Raw genomic sequence first — 17,937 nt, 5'->3', positions numbered from 1 at the left:
TGCGTGTTTTGGGTATTTTAGATGCTATAAAACATTTTTTTGCTGCAAGTTAGGAAACAAAAAGATGGTGTTGGTTGTCCCTTAAGAATAAATTAGCGCATATTGCAACATGATCTGCGCCACATGACATAATTCTGTTAAAATAGCTAAAGAATCAAATTTAGGTAAACCGCAATTGAAAACTGTTCGTTTTCTATCAGAAGTGTTTAACTGTTGTCTGCCATCTTGCCTTACCGATATCAATCACCTTGAATTTATTTCTGTGCGTTCCAAAGTCGTGGTAGAGGATATATCAGGCTTTTCCGTGATGCGCCGGAAACTGCCGAAAGACATAATCGAACATTTACCCATAGTGCATTGCATTAGTTATATCGAACATGGCAAATGATTAGAACATGAATAATCCTCTAAATAAATTTGAGTTGAATTAAAATTGTTGATCTATTAGAAAAATGTATTTTACTCTAATCATGTTTTTTTCTTGTAATTTAGAAAATATTGTTTTATTTCAGTTGTATATAATGCGGCAATCTAGTGAAATGGGGTCAATCAATTTTTGAATTTAGCCCCCTTTTTCAGACATAACTGGCCCCTTTTTCAATTTCCCAGATGCATCCCTAGATATTGAATCCCTTTTCTGCATTATTGTGAGAAATCAATGCTTATCATAATTAATTAAACTTAAATGTAACTTGAGAAATGCATATCAAACTGGTAATCCATCACATTAAATAAATACAGTATTTATTCAAGTATAACGCGCACCCCTAATTTTCAATGAAAAATAGGTATACAATTGTGTTTCTCGGCTATCAATATATCAATTAAAATATGAAGAACACTGAATGGAAACTCTGGATATTGGTAATTGTGCAAAACAGCAACGCTTTACTCACGTTTCATTGGTGCCGAGGCAAGGAAAGGAAGCGTAGTTAAAGAAATGGTAATAAACAAGAAAAAAAAAGGGAATGGCGTGATCCGGGTCTTTCGGAGAATCGAAATTGAAGGGTGAGAATAGCCATGGAAATGCTGCCCCCTCCTGGAAGGGATAAAGCATTAAATATATATGACAATTTTCTTCCCAGGACTCGTTTATAACGCGCACCCAAACTTTGAGTTCTTTTTTAGGTCCAAAAATTTTGCGCGTTATACTCGAATAAATACGGTACCTAAAAGTAGCTCTCGGCTTAAAAAAACATTGCAGACCCCTTCCCCCCCATTTTTTTTTTGGGGGTGCAAACAAACCGTCGAAACCAACGTCACTTAGCGAGTACGTCTTTTTATTAACATTCACAATCCATCAGCTGAAATGCTAATACGAAACACTATTAAAATAGCAATCACAAAACGATGACAAAGAAAAAAAAAAGATGGCCGTGGAATTATAAAAAAAAAAAAATGATGCCGGAATATAGCGTGAAAGGGTTAATGACTCGTGTCAGTCAAAAAATTAAAACAAAAAAAAAAGTTTCGGCGTGATAGAATTTCTATTCTTTGAGCTCGATAAGTTAGTACTGAGGTCCCTTTTTAGGCTTGTGATTAAACGATGCTGGAAGCTTTTTATTTTGTTTGTTTGTTTAGGCTCAAACACGTGACTCATATCATATGTTACCCTAGCGCATGTGTACATAGATTTGATTTTACACAGTAAAAGTTTAGAGGAAAAAAAAAAATAATACTGGTGATTCAAGAGCCAAACTGGCGCATCCTTTACACTCGTACGACATTGCATTCAAGCCCATTTCCTTACCTGCAACAAGACATCTGTCGGAGAAATAGAAGCTAGCGACAACACGTTTTCTTTTTCTGCCACGACTGCTTCAAGCTTCAACTGTCACAGCGCCGCCGTCAAACTTGCACCGTGCCTAAATCATTTTTTTTTTTTTAAACCTCCTTAAACCAGCGGCACCAACTTCCATATAAGGCTTTCTTCCGAATTTTGACAATCTTGTTTGTCTCCACCACCAGAAAATCTACACGCACGTCATGTCGACCTCCCTGGAATGAAACAGCGGGCAGTTAATGCTGCTAACGTTAAGTGGAAAAAATGGCGGAAGTGGTTTAAGACTGCAGAGCAAAAGCAGAAGGGGGGGGGGATAGTGGGGGGTGGGCTTTGCAGTGGGACTTCAGATGGGGTGATGAGATGTTTGTGGTCCAGCACTAAAATCAAGTCCATCCACAGACCACCTGAGCCCTTCCCTGCAAAAAAAAAAGATGGAAAAATAATAGTTATTAACTTGTCCAAAAATGGAAGGAGGTCATAGGGTGAGTTTATCAAGCGGCGAGCAAACGGCGACAATTGCACGTTGAATCATTTTCTGTACTCTGCGGAGTCAGTCGCATCGCAACTTTTCCGAAAAATATATTTCCTAATATAATATATAAATACAGGTAACATCCGACTTACGACCGAGTTCCGTTCCGACCAAACGGTCGTAAGTCAAAATGGTCGTAAGTCGAAATCCATTGAAAATGTTGAATAGAGACTAGGAGGCTAAATAACTCGCAAACTCCCACTCTCTGGTGCCATCACGCGGTCGATTGCTGTGCGAGAGTGAAATGCTGGCTGGCTGGTCAAAATTGTCATACGCGTTGTCTGCCTGCTAGCGCGTTGCGGTGCCAGGCGTAGAATTAACATTTTTTAAAATAGTGTCTGGAGGTCATGGTCGTAAGTACGGGTGGTCGTAAGTTGAGCTGGCCTTGAGTCGGATGTTACCTGCAATCTAGAGATCATGTATTTTCATATCTTCCTGAAAAAGGGGAAGATGCACGCGGTGAGCGGTCGCCACCTGTTCAATTGATGAGGATGCCAGCGGGGTGTCCTTCCTCTTCTTGAATGTTCTTTAGGTTGTTCTCCTCCTCGTCCACGGTGCTGCACACCAAAAGACCCCCATAAAAAAAGTTGATTCTGAATCTGCGGGCAACATAAATGAAGACGAGGGGTGTTTTACTTACGTGAGGAAGTCTCTGACGTCTTCCACGGTGAGCTCGCCCGTCGATTCCAGAGTGACGTCAGCGCAGCTGAGAGGGGATTCCAAGGGCGTATCCGAAATCGGAGAGGACACGGAACTGGGGGGCTCCTCCGCTCGTCCTGCCAGGAAACAAAGTCAGAACGTAACTGCATGGCTTGAGGAGTCCGCGATAAGAAGGAGTGTCTGCCGCTGCTTGGAATTGAAGCGGATTTACATGGGACAGGAGACAATCTATCTTCATCAATGGATGCGACAGCTTTGTGTTTGCTTTCTTCAGTACATTTAGCTTGTAGCAGACGTGCTCATTGCACCATGACGTCCTTGATCCACTGGTGAAAAGGATGCTTTGATCCTCTCCTCCAGCTAGAACTGCTTCATGTCACAAAGAGGTATAATATAATAATAATCTTAATATGATAATAGGAAAATACATTTTATTTCAATAATAATACATGTCATTTCTAAGCGCCGTTCAAAACTCAAGGTCACAGGATAAGTTTTTTCTGTGGGTGAGCAGCGGCAGCCACACGCGCCAAGGTTCATTCAACCCACTCATTGAAAGCTGAGCTCTGTGTCAATGGGCTAATAATAATAATAATAATAATAATAATAATAATAATAATAGGATTTCCATTTATTAGTCTTGCAGTGGATAAATGTATAATCCACAGCAGCAATAATAATAATAATAATAATAATAAGATTTACCTTTAGTAGTCGCGCAGGGGAGAAATGGATATTCCACAGCAATAATAATAATAATAATAATAATAATAATAATAATAATAATAACAACAATAATAATACATTTTATTTACAAGTGCCTTTCAAAACTCTCAAGGACACTCTACATCACAGGTGTCAAAGTCGAGGCCCGCGGGCCAAATCCGGCCCGCCACATCATTTTGTTCGGCCCGCGAAAGCAAATCGCACTTGTTAAATTCCATGATGATTGCTAAAATCTGAGCCAAAATTTCATATTTTTGGATGTCAACCACAATAAAAGTCATTATTCATGACTTCAGATTTGAAAACGAGTTATTCATGAATTTGCTGTGTGCTCGATATGTAATATTTGAAGGGATTTAAACATTCTAATGGGTTCCCCAAATTCATAACGGCCCTCGAGAGGAAACCATAACTACAATGTGGCAAAAAAATGACTTTGACACCCCTGCTCTACATGATCTTCTGAGCATGAGAAAGAATTGCTACGTGCTGAATGGTCACTATGGAGACCAGAGTTGAAAAGGTCCACAGCGGTGAAGAGAATGAAAAACAAAATGGAGTGGAGAGAAAAACAAAAGCATACAATGTGGCTACCTTCAGCCTGTTCCGTCTGGTTCTTGTGTGTTCCGTTGGCCTGAGGAAGGCCCGTGGTGCCATCGCTGGGGGAGACACGGTTTTCTGTTCATTCTTCAGTTTCACAAGAGACGGACGGGGAGGGGTCTCTCGGGGTCCGTCGTAAACTGTGACTTGCTTTCATGGTCTCTCACCTGGCCAACGTCAGCTGTGAGAATCGCTCCAGTGCAACCGAGCACAGCGGTTCAGTGTAGACCTTCGCGGACAAGGAGAACCTTTCGTATTCTGAGGGGGAGATCAGATAGAATCCTGCACGGACACACAAAAATTAGACAATCACGCTTGGTAGGTTGCCAACTATTAAGTCATTCGCTGCCATTCTCAAATTTTTTATTGCCGATAAAGCGCTGGTCAGACCTCTGGCGGTGTTTTGATTCCCTTCCACAGGGGGGGGGGGGGCAGCATTTGCCTTTTGTTCATGTTAGCACCTCAAAATCGCATTCACAGTTAAGTTTAATCAGCTCTTTTATTATATATAATTTTATTTATGGTTTTATTGTTGTGGTGTTTATTGTTCACATTGTTCTTTTTGATTCTAAAGTGTCCTTGTGTGCTTCGAAAGGCGTTTGTAAATTAAATGTATTATTATTATTATTATTATATAAATCAATATGTATTGTATTTTGTACAGTTGCCCCCAGTTGAAGCTCAGATAACTCTAGACCCATATAGCTTAAGAATTAACTCTTTTTTTCTGATGAAAGAAGAGTCTAAGGTTTCTGACACTGTTTTGAACACAATTCAATACATATTGATTAATATAGCGCTTTAATAGCTGAAGGTGTTCATGTAGTCCTAAAATTCAAAATTCTGTGGGTCCTGCAATTCGAGTGAAAATGACAAAAACCCTGGCACTGGCGTGGACACATTTTTGCACGTCGTCTGGCAATGAATGAGTTAAAATAAAACGTTTAAAGTTCTGTTTTTTTGGAATGTCAAATCAAAAGCTATATAAATCAATATGTACTGTATGTATTGTATTGAATTTTGTACAGCCACCCCCATTTCAAGCTCAGATAACTCCAGACCCATATCACTTAGGAATTAACTATTTTCTTCAGATGAAAGAAGAGAGTCTAAGGTTTCTTACGCTGCATTTAATGTATGTGTAATCCTAAAAGTCAATATTCTGTGGGTGTGACAAAAAAAAAATGACAAAAACCCTGGCACATCGTCTGGCAGTGAATGTGTCAAATATTTTCCTTAACATTTGCTCCTCACCTTGCCCGTTTCTGGTAAAGACACACGATGCAATCCCACTAATGTCCTCTTTTCGGATGCAGTCGTGGCGTACCTAAAAAAAACAACAGGAGAGTAGGACAAAATGCTTTTGTTTTTTCTTCCAATAAATAGAATCAATAAAGCTTTCAAAAGCGACCTGCGGTCTGAGTCCGGGTATGCTGAAGAGGTGCATGTCGCCCATATTGGTAAGACACACCAGCGTGTGCTCGCAGTAGTCTTCCTGAGCCGTGGATTCGAACACCACCAAGGCGACCTTCCTCACCCGGCAGCCCTCGTGAGCGGTGAGCTTGAATTTGGTCTTGGCGCTCACCTTGGGGAGGGAGAACACCTACGGCGAAAGAGAACACACACGGTGACTTGCGTGATTGCACATTTGGATTTGAAATGTCGGAAAACGGGAAACCACTAATTGGATTTTTTATTTGAAAAAAAAAGGATACAGTCACACCCCAGTTTACGAACTTTATTGGTTCCCACAAAGTGTGTGTAAGGTGAAAAGTGTGTCTTCCAAACATTAATTTCCCATAGGAAACCATTCAAATTAGAATAATCTGTTCCCAGGTCCCCATAAAACATAATTTTCTCCTTAAATAAGCCTTAAAACTAAACAGAATATACCTTATTTTATGTATAATAAATGTGATACAGTATTGTAATTAAAGAAATCACCTGTACTTATTAATAAAATTGTTTTATTTACCTTTGTGGTGGTCGTTGATGTCGTTGCCTCTTGATGATACACGAATGAAGTTGCTGTGCTTTCTCAGCGATAATACCCTCACTCACAATGTCCCCTACTAGCTGCTTTTCGTTAATCCAAATCAAGTTTTTCAACCTGTTCTCTTGCCTGACACCGTTGGTTAGACAACACAGAAACACCCTTAGCCACACGTAGCAACAGTCGACTTAGCATACTGGTACTGGGACGCTAAGTCACACAAATGCACACCTCGTTCCTGTTTCTCGATGATCTCCTTCTTCTGCTCGACCGTCATTTTGTTTTGTGTCCTCTTCGGCTGAACATGAGCCTGTGGTGGGGTCTTTTTCGGTCCCAAAAAAGAAAAAGTATCCACTCCATAACAACCCACGTCTGCACTGAGTGCACTCAAAGAAATTGGGTGTGGAAACGTATAGTCCGGCATCCATTGAGGCACTTCATGTGTTTCCCGAAAACTAGTACGTATGCCAAGATTATAATCTTGCGAATTTAATGTTCGTAAAGCGAAACGTTCGTTAGCTAAAGCGTTCGTAAGCCGAGGCATCACCTCACATTGAAGAGTCATGGTACCACTGTACTGCATTTTCATGTTACCTTTAGTTGTTCTTCCGAAGCGATGAGCACCGAATGCGGATTTGACATATCCGGGGCGATGGAGAGGTCCTGCGAAGCTTCGTAAGGGTCGGGTAAGGGTTTAGCGCGTCCATCCAGCACGCAGATGGACACAACGGGAGCTCTGTGCATCAGCTGGATCTCTTTGCCCAGCACGGCCTCCACGCCGGCGCCGCCCTCGCCGCCCATCCCCCTCTCGGAACCGCGGGTCGAGCCAATGCCCGGTACCTCCAGAGCGTACGCGTACACGCTCCCCGAATTGCTGCCTGCCCAAAGCGTCGGTCCGTGGTGTGTGCCTGGTAACACAGTCGGGTCAAAGCTGCAACACTCGATTTCACTTGCAATTAGTCAAACTAGAGAGATACAATACATACTGTCCATTTTTTTAAATGCTAAAAGTTATAGCCCTGACGCACACGTTTTTAAAACATCGCAAGCATATTACAACAGGCAAGAAATACAAGCTATAAAATATAGCGAAAGACCCGCATTTATTATAATTAGCATGTGCTAAATAGGTGCGCAGTAGATGAATTGCAAAGTTGTGGGGGAACACTGCACTACATTTGAGACTTTGAAAAAGGTCTGTTCAGTTCATCTATCGATCTGTCAGTGGTGGGCCATCAGGGCCTGCAAGGCCTTCTCTGCTGGCCTAAAAATATCTTGAATCACAGACTAATGTGAATTCTATTTTGTGATACTATGATTGGTTAGTCACTAGCCAATCATCGTATCACTAGCCGCTAGTAATAAGCGCATACTGGCCAGAGCTAGCACATTGAATCTGGAGTGAGGTGCATTAGCAAATACAATTTTGTGTTGACTTAATGGCAGTTTTGTCAAGCTACAATAACTGAAGGAGGAAAAGAAATTGATTTGGTTGCAGATTTACTGTTAAAGCCATTTTCAAGATGGACTTTTCAAGAATAGATGGATAGCAGAAAGGTTGGACAGCTCCGAAGCTAGCAAAAATAGCAAATAATATTGTAATTTTATGAGGTTATCATGAATCCACACGCCCATAGTATCAATTCGAACAGTTTAATGAAAGTATTTCTTAAGTTTCTTCAAGTCACAAATTTATTTCCTGGCCAACAGCACCCTCTAGTGGACATGTAGCAAATCACGGCGCACTACAGCTGTGGAGTGATTCAGACATAGCACTACTGAAGGCCTTGGAGCCCCTGCTATCAATCTATTTGTGTTTGTTTATTTATTCATCAATGTATTCATATGTTTATTTATTTACTCATTTATTATGTATTCATTTATTTGTTTATTGACTTATTTGTTCATTCATTCATTTACTTTGTGTGTTTAATTACGTTGTGGAATTCAACATACCATCGCGCAGAAATGTGTCGGCGAAACACAGACATCGAACGACTCCCGACAGCGAGTCGTCAGCCGATCGAGGTTCAATCCTTCGCTGGATGGGAGCCATATCTTCGTGCTCAGCAAGGGCCGCGTTGGCTTGGTGGACCTACGCAGCGGGCATGGAAAGATACAAACGTCATGACGCCATCGGTGGTGTGACGGTTCCGAGGTGGCTAAGCGCGTCCATCACCTTGCTGGTGGGTGCGGTGACGGTGCGTTTCTTCCCAGACACCCGACTCTTGCGGATACGCCTAAAACTCTGCCTTAAGGACTTCTTCAAGGACTTGACTCTCGAGAGGGGACCCTCCATAGCCAGGGAGTCATTTGGGTGTAAGGTACATCTAAAATGATATACGGAAGACCAACAGGAAGAACAATAAAGCGGAAAAGTAAGGATCGGATTTGCAGGTATTTAAGGCGCACTAGAGTATAAGGCGCACCCCTATTGAATGGTATATGTTCAAACTTTTTCCATGTACTCCACACCGGAGTATAAGGCGCACCTTCAATCAACTAAGTTGTCTAAATATAATATACAAATACCGTATTTTCCGGTGCACAAGGCGCGCAGGAGTATAAGGCGCACCACTAATGAATGGTTTATATTCAAACTTTTTCCATATATAAGACGCACAGGAGTATAAGGAGCACCTTCAATGAATTAAGTTTTTCAAATATAATATATAAATACCATATTTTCCGGTGAATAAGGCGCACCCCCAACGATTGGTGTATTTTCAAACTTTTCCCATATAAGGCGCACCTTCAATTAATTACGTTTTCCAGATATATAAATACCGTATTTTCCCCGAGTATAAGGCGCACCCCCAATGGTTTCAAACATTTTCCATATATAAGGCGCACTGCAGTATAAGGCGCACCTTCAATGAATTAAGTTTTCTAAATATTTTCCTTTCAGCTTTTCCCTTCAAGGGGTCACCACAGCGAATCAGTGTCCTCCATCTTCAGAGGTTTGATTCACATGTTTTCTCTATACAATATATAAACACTGTATTTTCTGGTGTATAAGTCGCACTGGAATGAAAGGCGCACCCCCAATGATTGATGTATTTTCTAACTTTTTCCATATATATGGCGTACCAGCGTACATGGGCACATTCAATGAATTAAGTCTTCTAAATATAATATGTAAATACCGTATTTTCCAGTGTATAAGGAGCACGGGATTATAAGGCGCACCCCCAATGAATGGTGTATTTTCAAACTGTTTCCATACACATGTATAAGGTGCACTTGCACTATAAGGCGCACCGTCAATTCATTACATTTTCCAAATATATACCGTATTTTCCAGTGTATAAGGAGCATAGGAGTATAAGGTGCACCCCAAATGAATGGTGTATTTTCAAACTGTTTCCATATACAGTAAAGTCTCGTTATATCGATATCGGATATATCGATAGTCCCGGTTATATCGATACTATTTCTATGCACGCACGGAGAAAATTACATGCAAACAGGGTCGGATATATCGATAGTCCCGGTTATATCGATATTTTTTCGGACTCCCTTGAATATCGATATAACGAGACTTTACTGTATAAGGCGCAGCAGACTATAGGGTGCATCTTCAATGAATGACAAAATGTTGCCAAATATAATATTAGAATATATAAAAGTTTAAAAAGGGGAAAAGGAGTCGGTGGCTACTAACAGTAGTTGTGAGACCTGTTGTAGCTCAATATTACTTCACATATAAGGCGCAGGGTCATCTTTTGAAGAAAATCAAGGCTTTTGGGTGCGCCTTATACACGGGAAAATATGGTAGTTTGTTTGTAGTGAATGGTCGTGTGGTAGCACCTGGCCAAGACGGCACTTCTCCTGTGGTAGTCAAAGAGGCCAAAGCCGTGACTGGTTCCGAAGGCCATGAGATTCCATTCGGCGTGCAGCGCCACGGCTGTCACCGAAGCCGGAGGGATGCATTGCACCAGCACCTGAGGCTGAAAGCCCGGTGGGAAAGGGGCGGATTTGAGACGCGGGTCCAGTCGGTCGTGGCCCTTCCACGTGAAACCCTCCCTGTCCTGCAGAAGGTCCACCACGGAGACGTCCACCGTGTGATCCGAGCACTCATCGTTCAGTCCCAGCACGATGACCTGAGGGAGGCGGAAAACGTAACGGGCTGAATATCATAGCGAGCGTTACGCGAGAAAAGTTGAAATAGTGAACAGCTCAAGCAGTTTGCTGCCAAAGCACAACGCGGTGGAGAGTTTTGGACGCAACCCAAGGATAACTCAAAGTCGTCTCAAGGAGGAGGTCTAAAATTTTGCACAAAACATCTGTTGCACTCCTGACCCAAAAAAAAAAATAAGAACATGTTAAAACCACCAACAACTGATGATCAACAATATGCAGTCCATTTTATTTAACAACCCCCACAATGTATCCCACCCACTGTTTATGATACTTTATGTCAAAAGTGAAGACATATATACATTTTTTTGTCTCACTGCATCACCACAATGGGCAAATTCAATGTGAGTCGCAAACGGCACAGTAAAAAATACAAAATGATCTATGTGATATATGATAAGAAGCCCAAGATGGCGGCCGAGTAGGCAGCCGTCAACAAGTGCTTTCACAAGCCTCAATTTTGTGTTTGGGCCGAATTTCCACAGCCCCGTTTTGTTCAGCGGAAAGGTTGGGTGCTTTTGGACAGTCTCAACTGGATGGATGCAGCGCCGATGACTATGTAAAACTGTCGCGGCTTGGAATTGAAGCAGATTTTACATGGGACAGGAGATGTGAGACAATCGCTTTTCGTCAATGAATGCTACAGCTTCGTGTGAGCCTTCGACATTTAACTTGCAAGCAGACATGCACATTTTTCATCATGACGTACCTGAACCACTGGTGAAAAGGACGCTTTGGATTTGCTTAAGGCTGTTAATGTTATTTTATTGTTTGAATAAATGGTCGATACTATCCAATCTTCATCATAGCTCATTTTTTCGCCTGTTGCTTTTTCTTTGGCTAATTCTACGCCTGGCACCACAACGCGCTAGCAGGCCGGCAGCGCCTACGACAATTTTGGCCAGCCAGCATCTCACTCTCGCACAGCAATTGACTGTGTGATGGCACCAGAGGGGGGAAGTTTGCAAGTCAGCCTCAGAGTCTCTATTCAACATTTTGAATGGATTTCGACTTACGACCATTTTGACTTACGACCGTTTGGTCGGAACGGAACTCGATCGTGGGTCAGATGTTACCTATATGGCTAGCTGGCTAGCTATATAGCTATATATTACCTAGCTATTAGCTAGATAGCTAGTTTTCTATCAATTTGAGTTACTTCCGGGTTGAGTGAACGCTGGCGCGTGTGGCTGCCGCTGCTTACCCGCAGAAAAACGTATCCGGTGACTGTAAAGTGACCTTGAGAGTTTTGAAAGGCACTTATAAATGAAATGTATTATTAATATTCTTATTTACCTGTCCAGCAGTCCCCGCCACCAATAACCTGTTGCTGTATTTGCACAGGCTGATCTTCTGGATGCCCAGACGGGGGTCGTCACTGTACGGGTCAAAACAGCCCACCTGTATACACAAGCATTTTATTAGAAGAAAAAAAAAAGTGCAATGTCAAATAAGTAATGAGCTGGAATGAATCTACAGTTTGGTTTTAGGAAATAGTTACATGAAAGAAACATTAAACTCGGCTAAAACACTTTGAGTCTCCAGTCCGCCTCCGCAATCGGCAGCGACTGATATTTTTCTGGCTAACACACCAACAACACTTTCCTCGCCGTGTGAATTTGTCTCTCGCATACACACAAATTCCAATCGAATCTTCTGGAAGTTGGTCAGAGAAAAGAAGTGGGGTGATGGGTCTGGTTTTCATTACGGAGAGAGAGGGGGGAGCTTTTTCTGATCCCATAAGAGGGCCCCCCATTCCTCAACACGCAGCGCAGTTACCACAGGAGACCGCAGATAAACGCGGGTTTTGCATGGTAGGCGAGCGTGTGGGAAGGTAAAAGGAATATGAAAACACACCACGCGAGTGCTGGAGATGAAGACACAAAAGATTTAAATACAGTGATACCTTGGCTGACAAACTTAATTGGTTCCCAGACAGAGTGTGTAAGGCGAAAGGTGTGTATCCCAAACATTAATTTCCCATAGGTAAACATTAAAATGAGAATAATCCGTTCCCAGGTCCCCGTAAAACATCATTTTCTAAGCCTTAAAACTACACAAAATATACCTTATTTTATGTATAATAAATGTGCTATGGTATTGTAATTAAAGAAATTAACTGTAATGTATAATAAAGTCGTTTTAATTACCTTTGTGATGGTCGTTGATGGCTTGATGGAATGGAGTGAGGAACACTTGATGAGTGAGGAACATAGCCTTCTTCCACCATCTTGAGGAATGATTCCTTGTAAGCTTTGGCAGCTTTATCATCAGAACTGGCTGCCTCACCATGACAAATGACACTATGAATCCCTGGACGACACTTAAAGTTCTCGAACCATCCATGGCTAGCCTTGAAATCATCAATGGATGACAAACTTCCAGGTTGCCTTCTGATGATATCCGAGTGAAGTTGCCGCGCTTTCTCTGCGATAATTTTACCTGGTTCCTCATCAATTGTGTTCTGTTTAGCTGGGTTGATAGCTTTTTGCATCAAGTGTACAGATGGTTATTTATGGAGCCCGATTGATGGGATATTTTAACCTTGCAGTCTACACACTGCCTTTGAACTATCAAAGTTGAAACACTCTCACTGTCATCTGCCTGTCTCTTTAATGTTTAAACCACCCCCCCTCACTGCTGCGTTCTTGACCAATCATGTGGCCTTAACCGAAGACTGGGGGAAGGAAATAGAGGACAAAAAAAGTCGGCTGCCATTTCCTTGTTAGGAGAACGGGCTTGTTCGCGAACGACACATCACTCATTGTGGCGCTCCATGTGTATCCCCAAAAATAGTTTGTATGCCAAGATTAAATTCTCATGAATTTAATGTTCGCAAGCCGAAAGTTCCTTCGCCAAGACGTTCGTAAGCCGAGGTATCACTGTAGTCATTTCGGATCAACACACATCCCCCGCTGATGCGCATTTGCAGCAAAACAAAGATGCTTTTTGCCTTTTACGCTTATCGGTTTTGTTTTTTACCTTGCGGAAGGGTGGCCATTCCTCTTCCTGTCGCATGTCGGGGTCATCGCTCGGGTCTTGGGGGTCATCGCAGGGGTCGCAGTCTGTGTGGAAGACGTTGGCCGTGCTGAGTTTGTACAGCGGCGTGAGGGCGATCCCCGATGCGTCCCAGAAACGCACGGTGCCATCTTCGTGTCTGTAAACATGCAAGAAAGACAAGATGCAGTTAAAGCAAAAGTTTGTCACAGTGATCGTCAAGTTCCAAAGTGTAGGTACCCTGTCAAAAGCAGCTCGTGTTGTTTGGGTGGAGGAGCCAGATTTTTCCCTCCACATACGGGCCAGCTCTTGAAATGAAAACAAATAAGAATTACGGGTTTTAATAAATAATAATAATAATAAAAAAAAAACAATCGTGCCACGTTATGATTGAGAATGACGCTGCACTGTGTGGTGTGCGAATAAATGAAACTGTGCACCATTACGCCAATAATATATATAATAATGTAGGCGAATATGAACCATACCAAAGTTGGATAAAAGAGTCATTTCCTCAAGGCCATACTTAACCTTTGATGGGTGGACAAAAGTAAATAAAAACAATAACAATAATCATAATAATACATTTAATTTCTTAGCGCCTTTCAAAACTCTCAAGGACACTTTACAGTCACGAGATTTTTTTTGTGCGGGTGAGCAGCGGCAGCTATTCGCGCCAGCGTTCAGCTAGCTAGCCAATAAATAGATAATAATAATAATAATAATAATACATTTCATTTATAAGCATCTTTCAAAACTCTCAAAGTCACTTTACAGTCATAGGATAAAGTTTTTCTGTGGGTGAGCAGCGGCAGCCACATGCGCCAGCATTCACTCAACCCCGAAGTAACTCAAATATATAGAAAGCTAGCTAGCTAATGGATAGCAAATAAATAGCGAATAGATAGCCAGATAGCCAACAGCTAGCCAGCTAGACATCCAGCTAATGGATAGCTAATAAATAGCTAATAGATAGCCAGATAGCCAACAGCTAGCCAGCTAACAGCCAGTCAGCTAGACAGTTAATAGCTAGCTAATGGATAGCTAATGAATAGCAAAGAGATAGCCAGATAGATAGCCAACAGCTAGGCAGCCAAACAGCTTACACTTACAGCCAGACAGCTAATAGCTAGCTATAAATCAAGTACGGTACTAAGTGCGCCTTATAATCCTTATATATGAAAACAAATGCAATAAAACATAATGTGGTGCATCTTATATATGGAAAAGTTCATTCATTAAAATTGCGCCTTAAACTCTAGTGTGCCTTATAGTATGGTAAATCAATCATGATTTCTCACCCTGGGTGCGTGCCGATGGCCCTGTTGCGCTTTGCCAGCGTTGACCAGCCTTTCCCACAATTTGGGAGGGACGCCGGTGATGTGACAGGAGCACGTGATGGCCGAAGAGTGAAGAGGAGCCAGGTAGGGAGTGGGCATAGTGGGCCAACCGCGACTCTGGAGGTCAATCACAACCAATTCCTCTTCCAGTAAAACCACCAGCGCAGATGGGTCATCAAATTCTGCCGTGAGAAGAGGTCATTAAATACCAATTACACCAAAGAACATTCCAGAATTGTCACGTTCGCTGGGATCCTGACCTTTTTCCAGCTCAGCATTGTGAACCGTAAAGAAGTCAATGACCCTGGAGGTGAAGTCCAAGGTGATGTGGTCTTTGTCCTGCTGAATGGTCAGACAGTGCCGGTCACCGTAGCTGGCTCTGGGCATCCCTCCACTGTACAGCAACACCGGTGACCTACCAGAGGCAAACGTAGAATCTGAATCATCTTTATTGGCAAAGTATGGAGAACACACAAGGAATTTGTCTCCGCTAGAACATGCTGCACTAGTATCATCAGGAAAAAAAATGTAATAGAGAGTTAATGGCTTGGGGGAAGTTTCATAACTTTGTTGCTGTGTTACTTCCGTTGAGTGAACGCTGGCGCGAATGGCTGCCGCTGCTCACCCGCACGAAAAAAATTCTGCGACTGTAAAGTGTCCTTGAGAGTTTTGAAAGGCGCCTAGAAATTAAATGTATTATTATCATTATTATCATTTTTATTATCATAAATGTCGGCTGGATTTAGTGTGCATGGATCAGGATCCCCTGCCTGAGGGAAGTCACTAGAAAAGGTAGTGGGCAGGGTGCGGAGGGTCCCGTAGGATTTTCCGCACCCTTGTTTCGATTCTTGCAGAAGTGTGTGATTATGTGTATTTATTTGTCATCCTATAAAGCCGTTTGGTGGATTCAGAATCTTTTATTAGCCACGCGAGTCATGGAATACCCCCCCATGGAGACGCTCCCCTACTTACGAACATTTGAGTTACGAACAACGGTATATATGAACATTTTTGTCACAACATATATAATAATACATTTTATTTCAAGCGCCTTTCAAAGCTCTCAAGGACACTTTACAGTCACAGACACGCACAGATATAATACATAAATTACAATTATACATAGACAATAACAAATAAAATACAATTATACATAGAAACATATGTAATATTCTCTCCAGTTGTACAAGTACATACTTAAACAGTATATAAATCTGAAACATACGTATATAAACCTTAAACATACATTCCATACAATAATAGCACTGAATCAACTGACAAACAGATTCACCAGTAGCTGTAAATTGCTGCTAATAGTCTGAAGCATTACCATCGACTACAAATGAAAAATGTGTTTTTTTTTTTTACACCACTTTGATTTATGACTCACCCAGTCTCCGTTGTCCTCCATAGTATTTTGTTAATAGCTTTGCAGGGAAAAGGACCTGGAAAGGATAAACACAAGAAAACGTCTCATGAGATGACAGTGAAAAAAAATAAAAATAAATAAATCACGGAAACCGAGCCCTTCGTGTTGACTCATTGGCATTTCCTGAATAATGCTGATGCGTGCCGTCTATCCCATCCCTCTGTTGTCTCTGCTAGATTGGCACGGCAAAATTATGATGTAAAGAAAAAAAATATCTTCACCATATGGGACGGTTGAGGACATCGGCTGCTGATTGTTGCCATCGCAGCTTTCAACGGCCCACACGGAGTAACCGCCATCGCTATGGGAGCTGACGAATACGTTTCCCGTACGTTCCCACACCAGGCTCTCCAGCTGCTGTAGAGGATTTACAGCAACGCGTATGGCATCAGCAACTTGACTGCACGTACTCATTCATGATGTTTAATATGAAACTGTCTCAAGTTAAAGATGCCCGTTTTCTCAAAAACAGACTTTGTTAACTCATTCATTGCCAGATATGTGCAAAAATGTGTCCACTCCAGTGCCAGGGTTTTTGTCATTGTCACTCAAATTCCAGGACCCACAGAATATTGAGTTATAGGTTGACATAAACATTCAAGGCCGCATAAGACACCTTAGAGTCGCAGGTGTCAGTCATTTTTTGCCGCGGGCCACATTGTAGTTATGGTTTCCTGTCGAGGGCCGTTATGAATTTGGGGAACCCATTAGAATGTTTAAATCCCTTCAAATATTACATATAGAGCACACGGCAAATTAATGAATAACTCGTTTTCAAATCTGAAGTCGAGAATAATGACTTTTATTGTGGTTGACATCCAAAAATATGAAATTTTGGCTCAGATTTTAGCAATCATTGTGGAATTTAACAAGTTTGATTTGCTTTCACGGGCCGAAAAAAATGATGTGGTGGGCCGGATTTGGCCCACGGGCCTTGACTTTGACACCTGTGCCCTAGACTCTCTTCTTTCACCAGAAAAATATAGTTAATTCCTAAGTTGTATGGGTCTGGAGTTATATGAGCTTGAAATGGGGACGGTTGTACAAAATATAATACAATACATACATATTGATTGATATAGCACTTTAACAACCACTGAAGCTGTAACAAAGCGCTAACATTGACAGAAGGCAAATGCTGCCCCCTCGGGGAAGGGGAAAAAAAAACATTGCGAGAGGCCTGACCAGCGCTTTATCGGCACCCAGCAAAATAAATAAATAAATTCGGGAATGGCGCTGCATGTCATATTTTCAATTCCATAATTAATTTGGAAATGGCAGTGAATGAGTTAAAAAAAAAAGAAAAGAGAAGATTTTAAAAAAGCAAGACAGAGCACCCGCCATATTTGCTTTTGTACCTGCTTGCCAAGAAAGAGGCGCTCGATTTGACGACCGCTCACATCCCACAGGACCACCAGGCCTCGGCTGTAGCCAATTAGAATCTTGCCGGCTTGTCGAGGGTGCTCCTGAAGAGATTCCACGGGCCCTAATGATTTCCCACATCTGTAGTCTTCAGCCAGGCTGAAAAACATTCAATGTCTTGTTTACCGGCAAGATACTGTTATCTTTAACCGTTGTGGTTCAAAACTAAATATTTACATATCAAAATAATTGGACTGACAATCAAGATAATCTGAAGACGAATTTTCGTAATGATTGGAACAAGCTGTGATACGTTCCGGGCTTGAAGAGAGAGAATGAAGCATTGTTTAAGAACCTAAGAAATCAAATGCACAT

The 17,937-nt window shown here is 41.8% G+C and overlaps 1 protein-coding gene across 1 annotated transcript in view; it reads right to left on the bottom strand.

Annotated features, from left to right (window-relative positions):
* Positions 1-1,263: 1,263 nt before the first annotated feature.
* The window catches only part of llgl1 (LLGL scribble cell polarity complex component 1), a 29,718-nt gene continuing 13,044 nt past the window's right edge, over positions 1,264-17,937 (bottom strand). Inside the window, exons 6-24 of the mRNA XM_089019445.1 lie at positions 17,559-17,721; positions 16,422-16,557; positions 16,162-16,216; positions 15,032-15,186; positions 14,733-14,953; positions 13,672-13,739; positions 13,417-13,591; positions 11,731-11,835; positions 10,105-10,397; positions 8,474-8,624; positions 8,251-8,389; positions 6,889-7,202; positions 5,713-5,904; positions 5,556-5,628; positions 4,469-4,583; positions 4,296-4,360; positions 2,956-3,091; positions 2,790-2,872; positions 1,264-2,199 (exon numbers count right to left, since the gene is read on the bottom strand). Of these exons, the coding sequence (XP_088875571.1) occupies positions 2,794-2,872; positions 2,956-3,091; positions 4,296-4,360; positions 4,469-4,583; positions 5,556-5,628; positions 5,713-5,904; positions 6,889-7,202; positions 8,251-8,389; positions 8,474-8,624; positions 10,105-10,397; positions 11,731-11,835; positions 13,417-13,591; positions 13,672-13,739; positions 14,733-14,953; positions 15,032-15,186; positions 16,162-16,216; positions 16,422-16,557; positions 17,559-17,721 (2,635 nt within the window). The 3' untranslated portion in view covers positions 1,264-2,199; positions 2,790-2,793. The remainder of the gene's footprint in view (positions 2,200-2,789; positions 2,873-2,955; positions 3,092-4,295; positions 4,361-4,468; positions 4,584-5,555; positions 5,629-5,712; positions 5,905-6,888; positions 7,203-8,250; positions 8,390-8,473; positions 8,625-10,104; positions 10,398-11,730; positions 11,836-13,416; positions 13,592-13,671; positions 13,740-14,732; positions 14,954-15,031; positions 15,187-16,161; positions 16,217-16,421; positions 16,558-17,558; positions 17,722-17,937) is intronic.

Source organism: Hippocampus bargibanti, linkage group LG17 (assembly GCF_051943395.1).
Source record: "Hippocampus bargibanti isolate YZ-2025 linkage group LG17, ASM5194339v1, whole genome shotgun sequence".
NCBI classification, from domain to species: domain Eukaryota; kingdom Metazoa; phylum Chordata; class Actinopteri; order Syngnathiformes; family Syngnathidae; genus Hippocampus; species Hippocampus bargibanti.
This window is presented reverse-complemented; position numbering and strand designations above follow the sequence as displayed.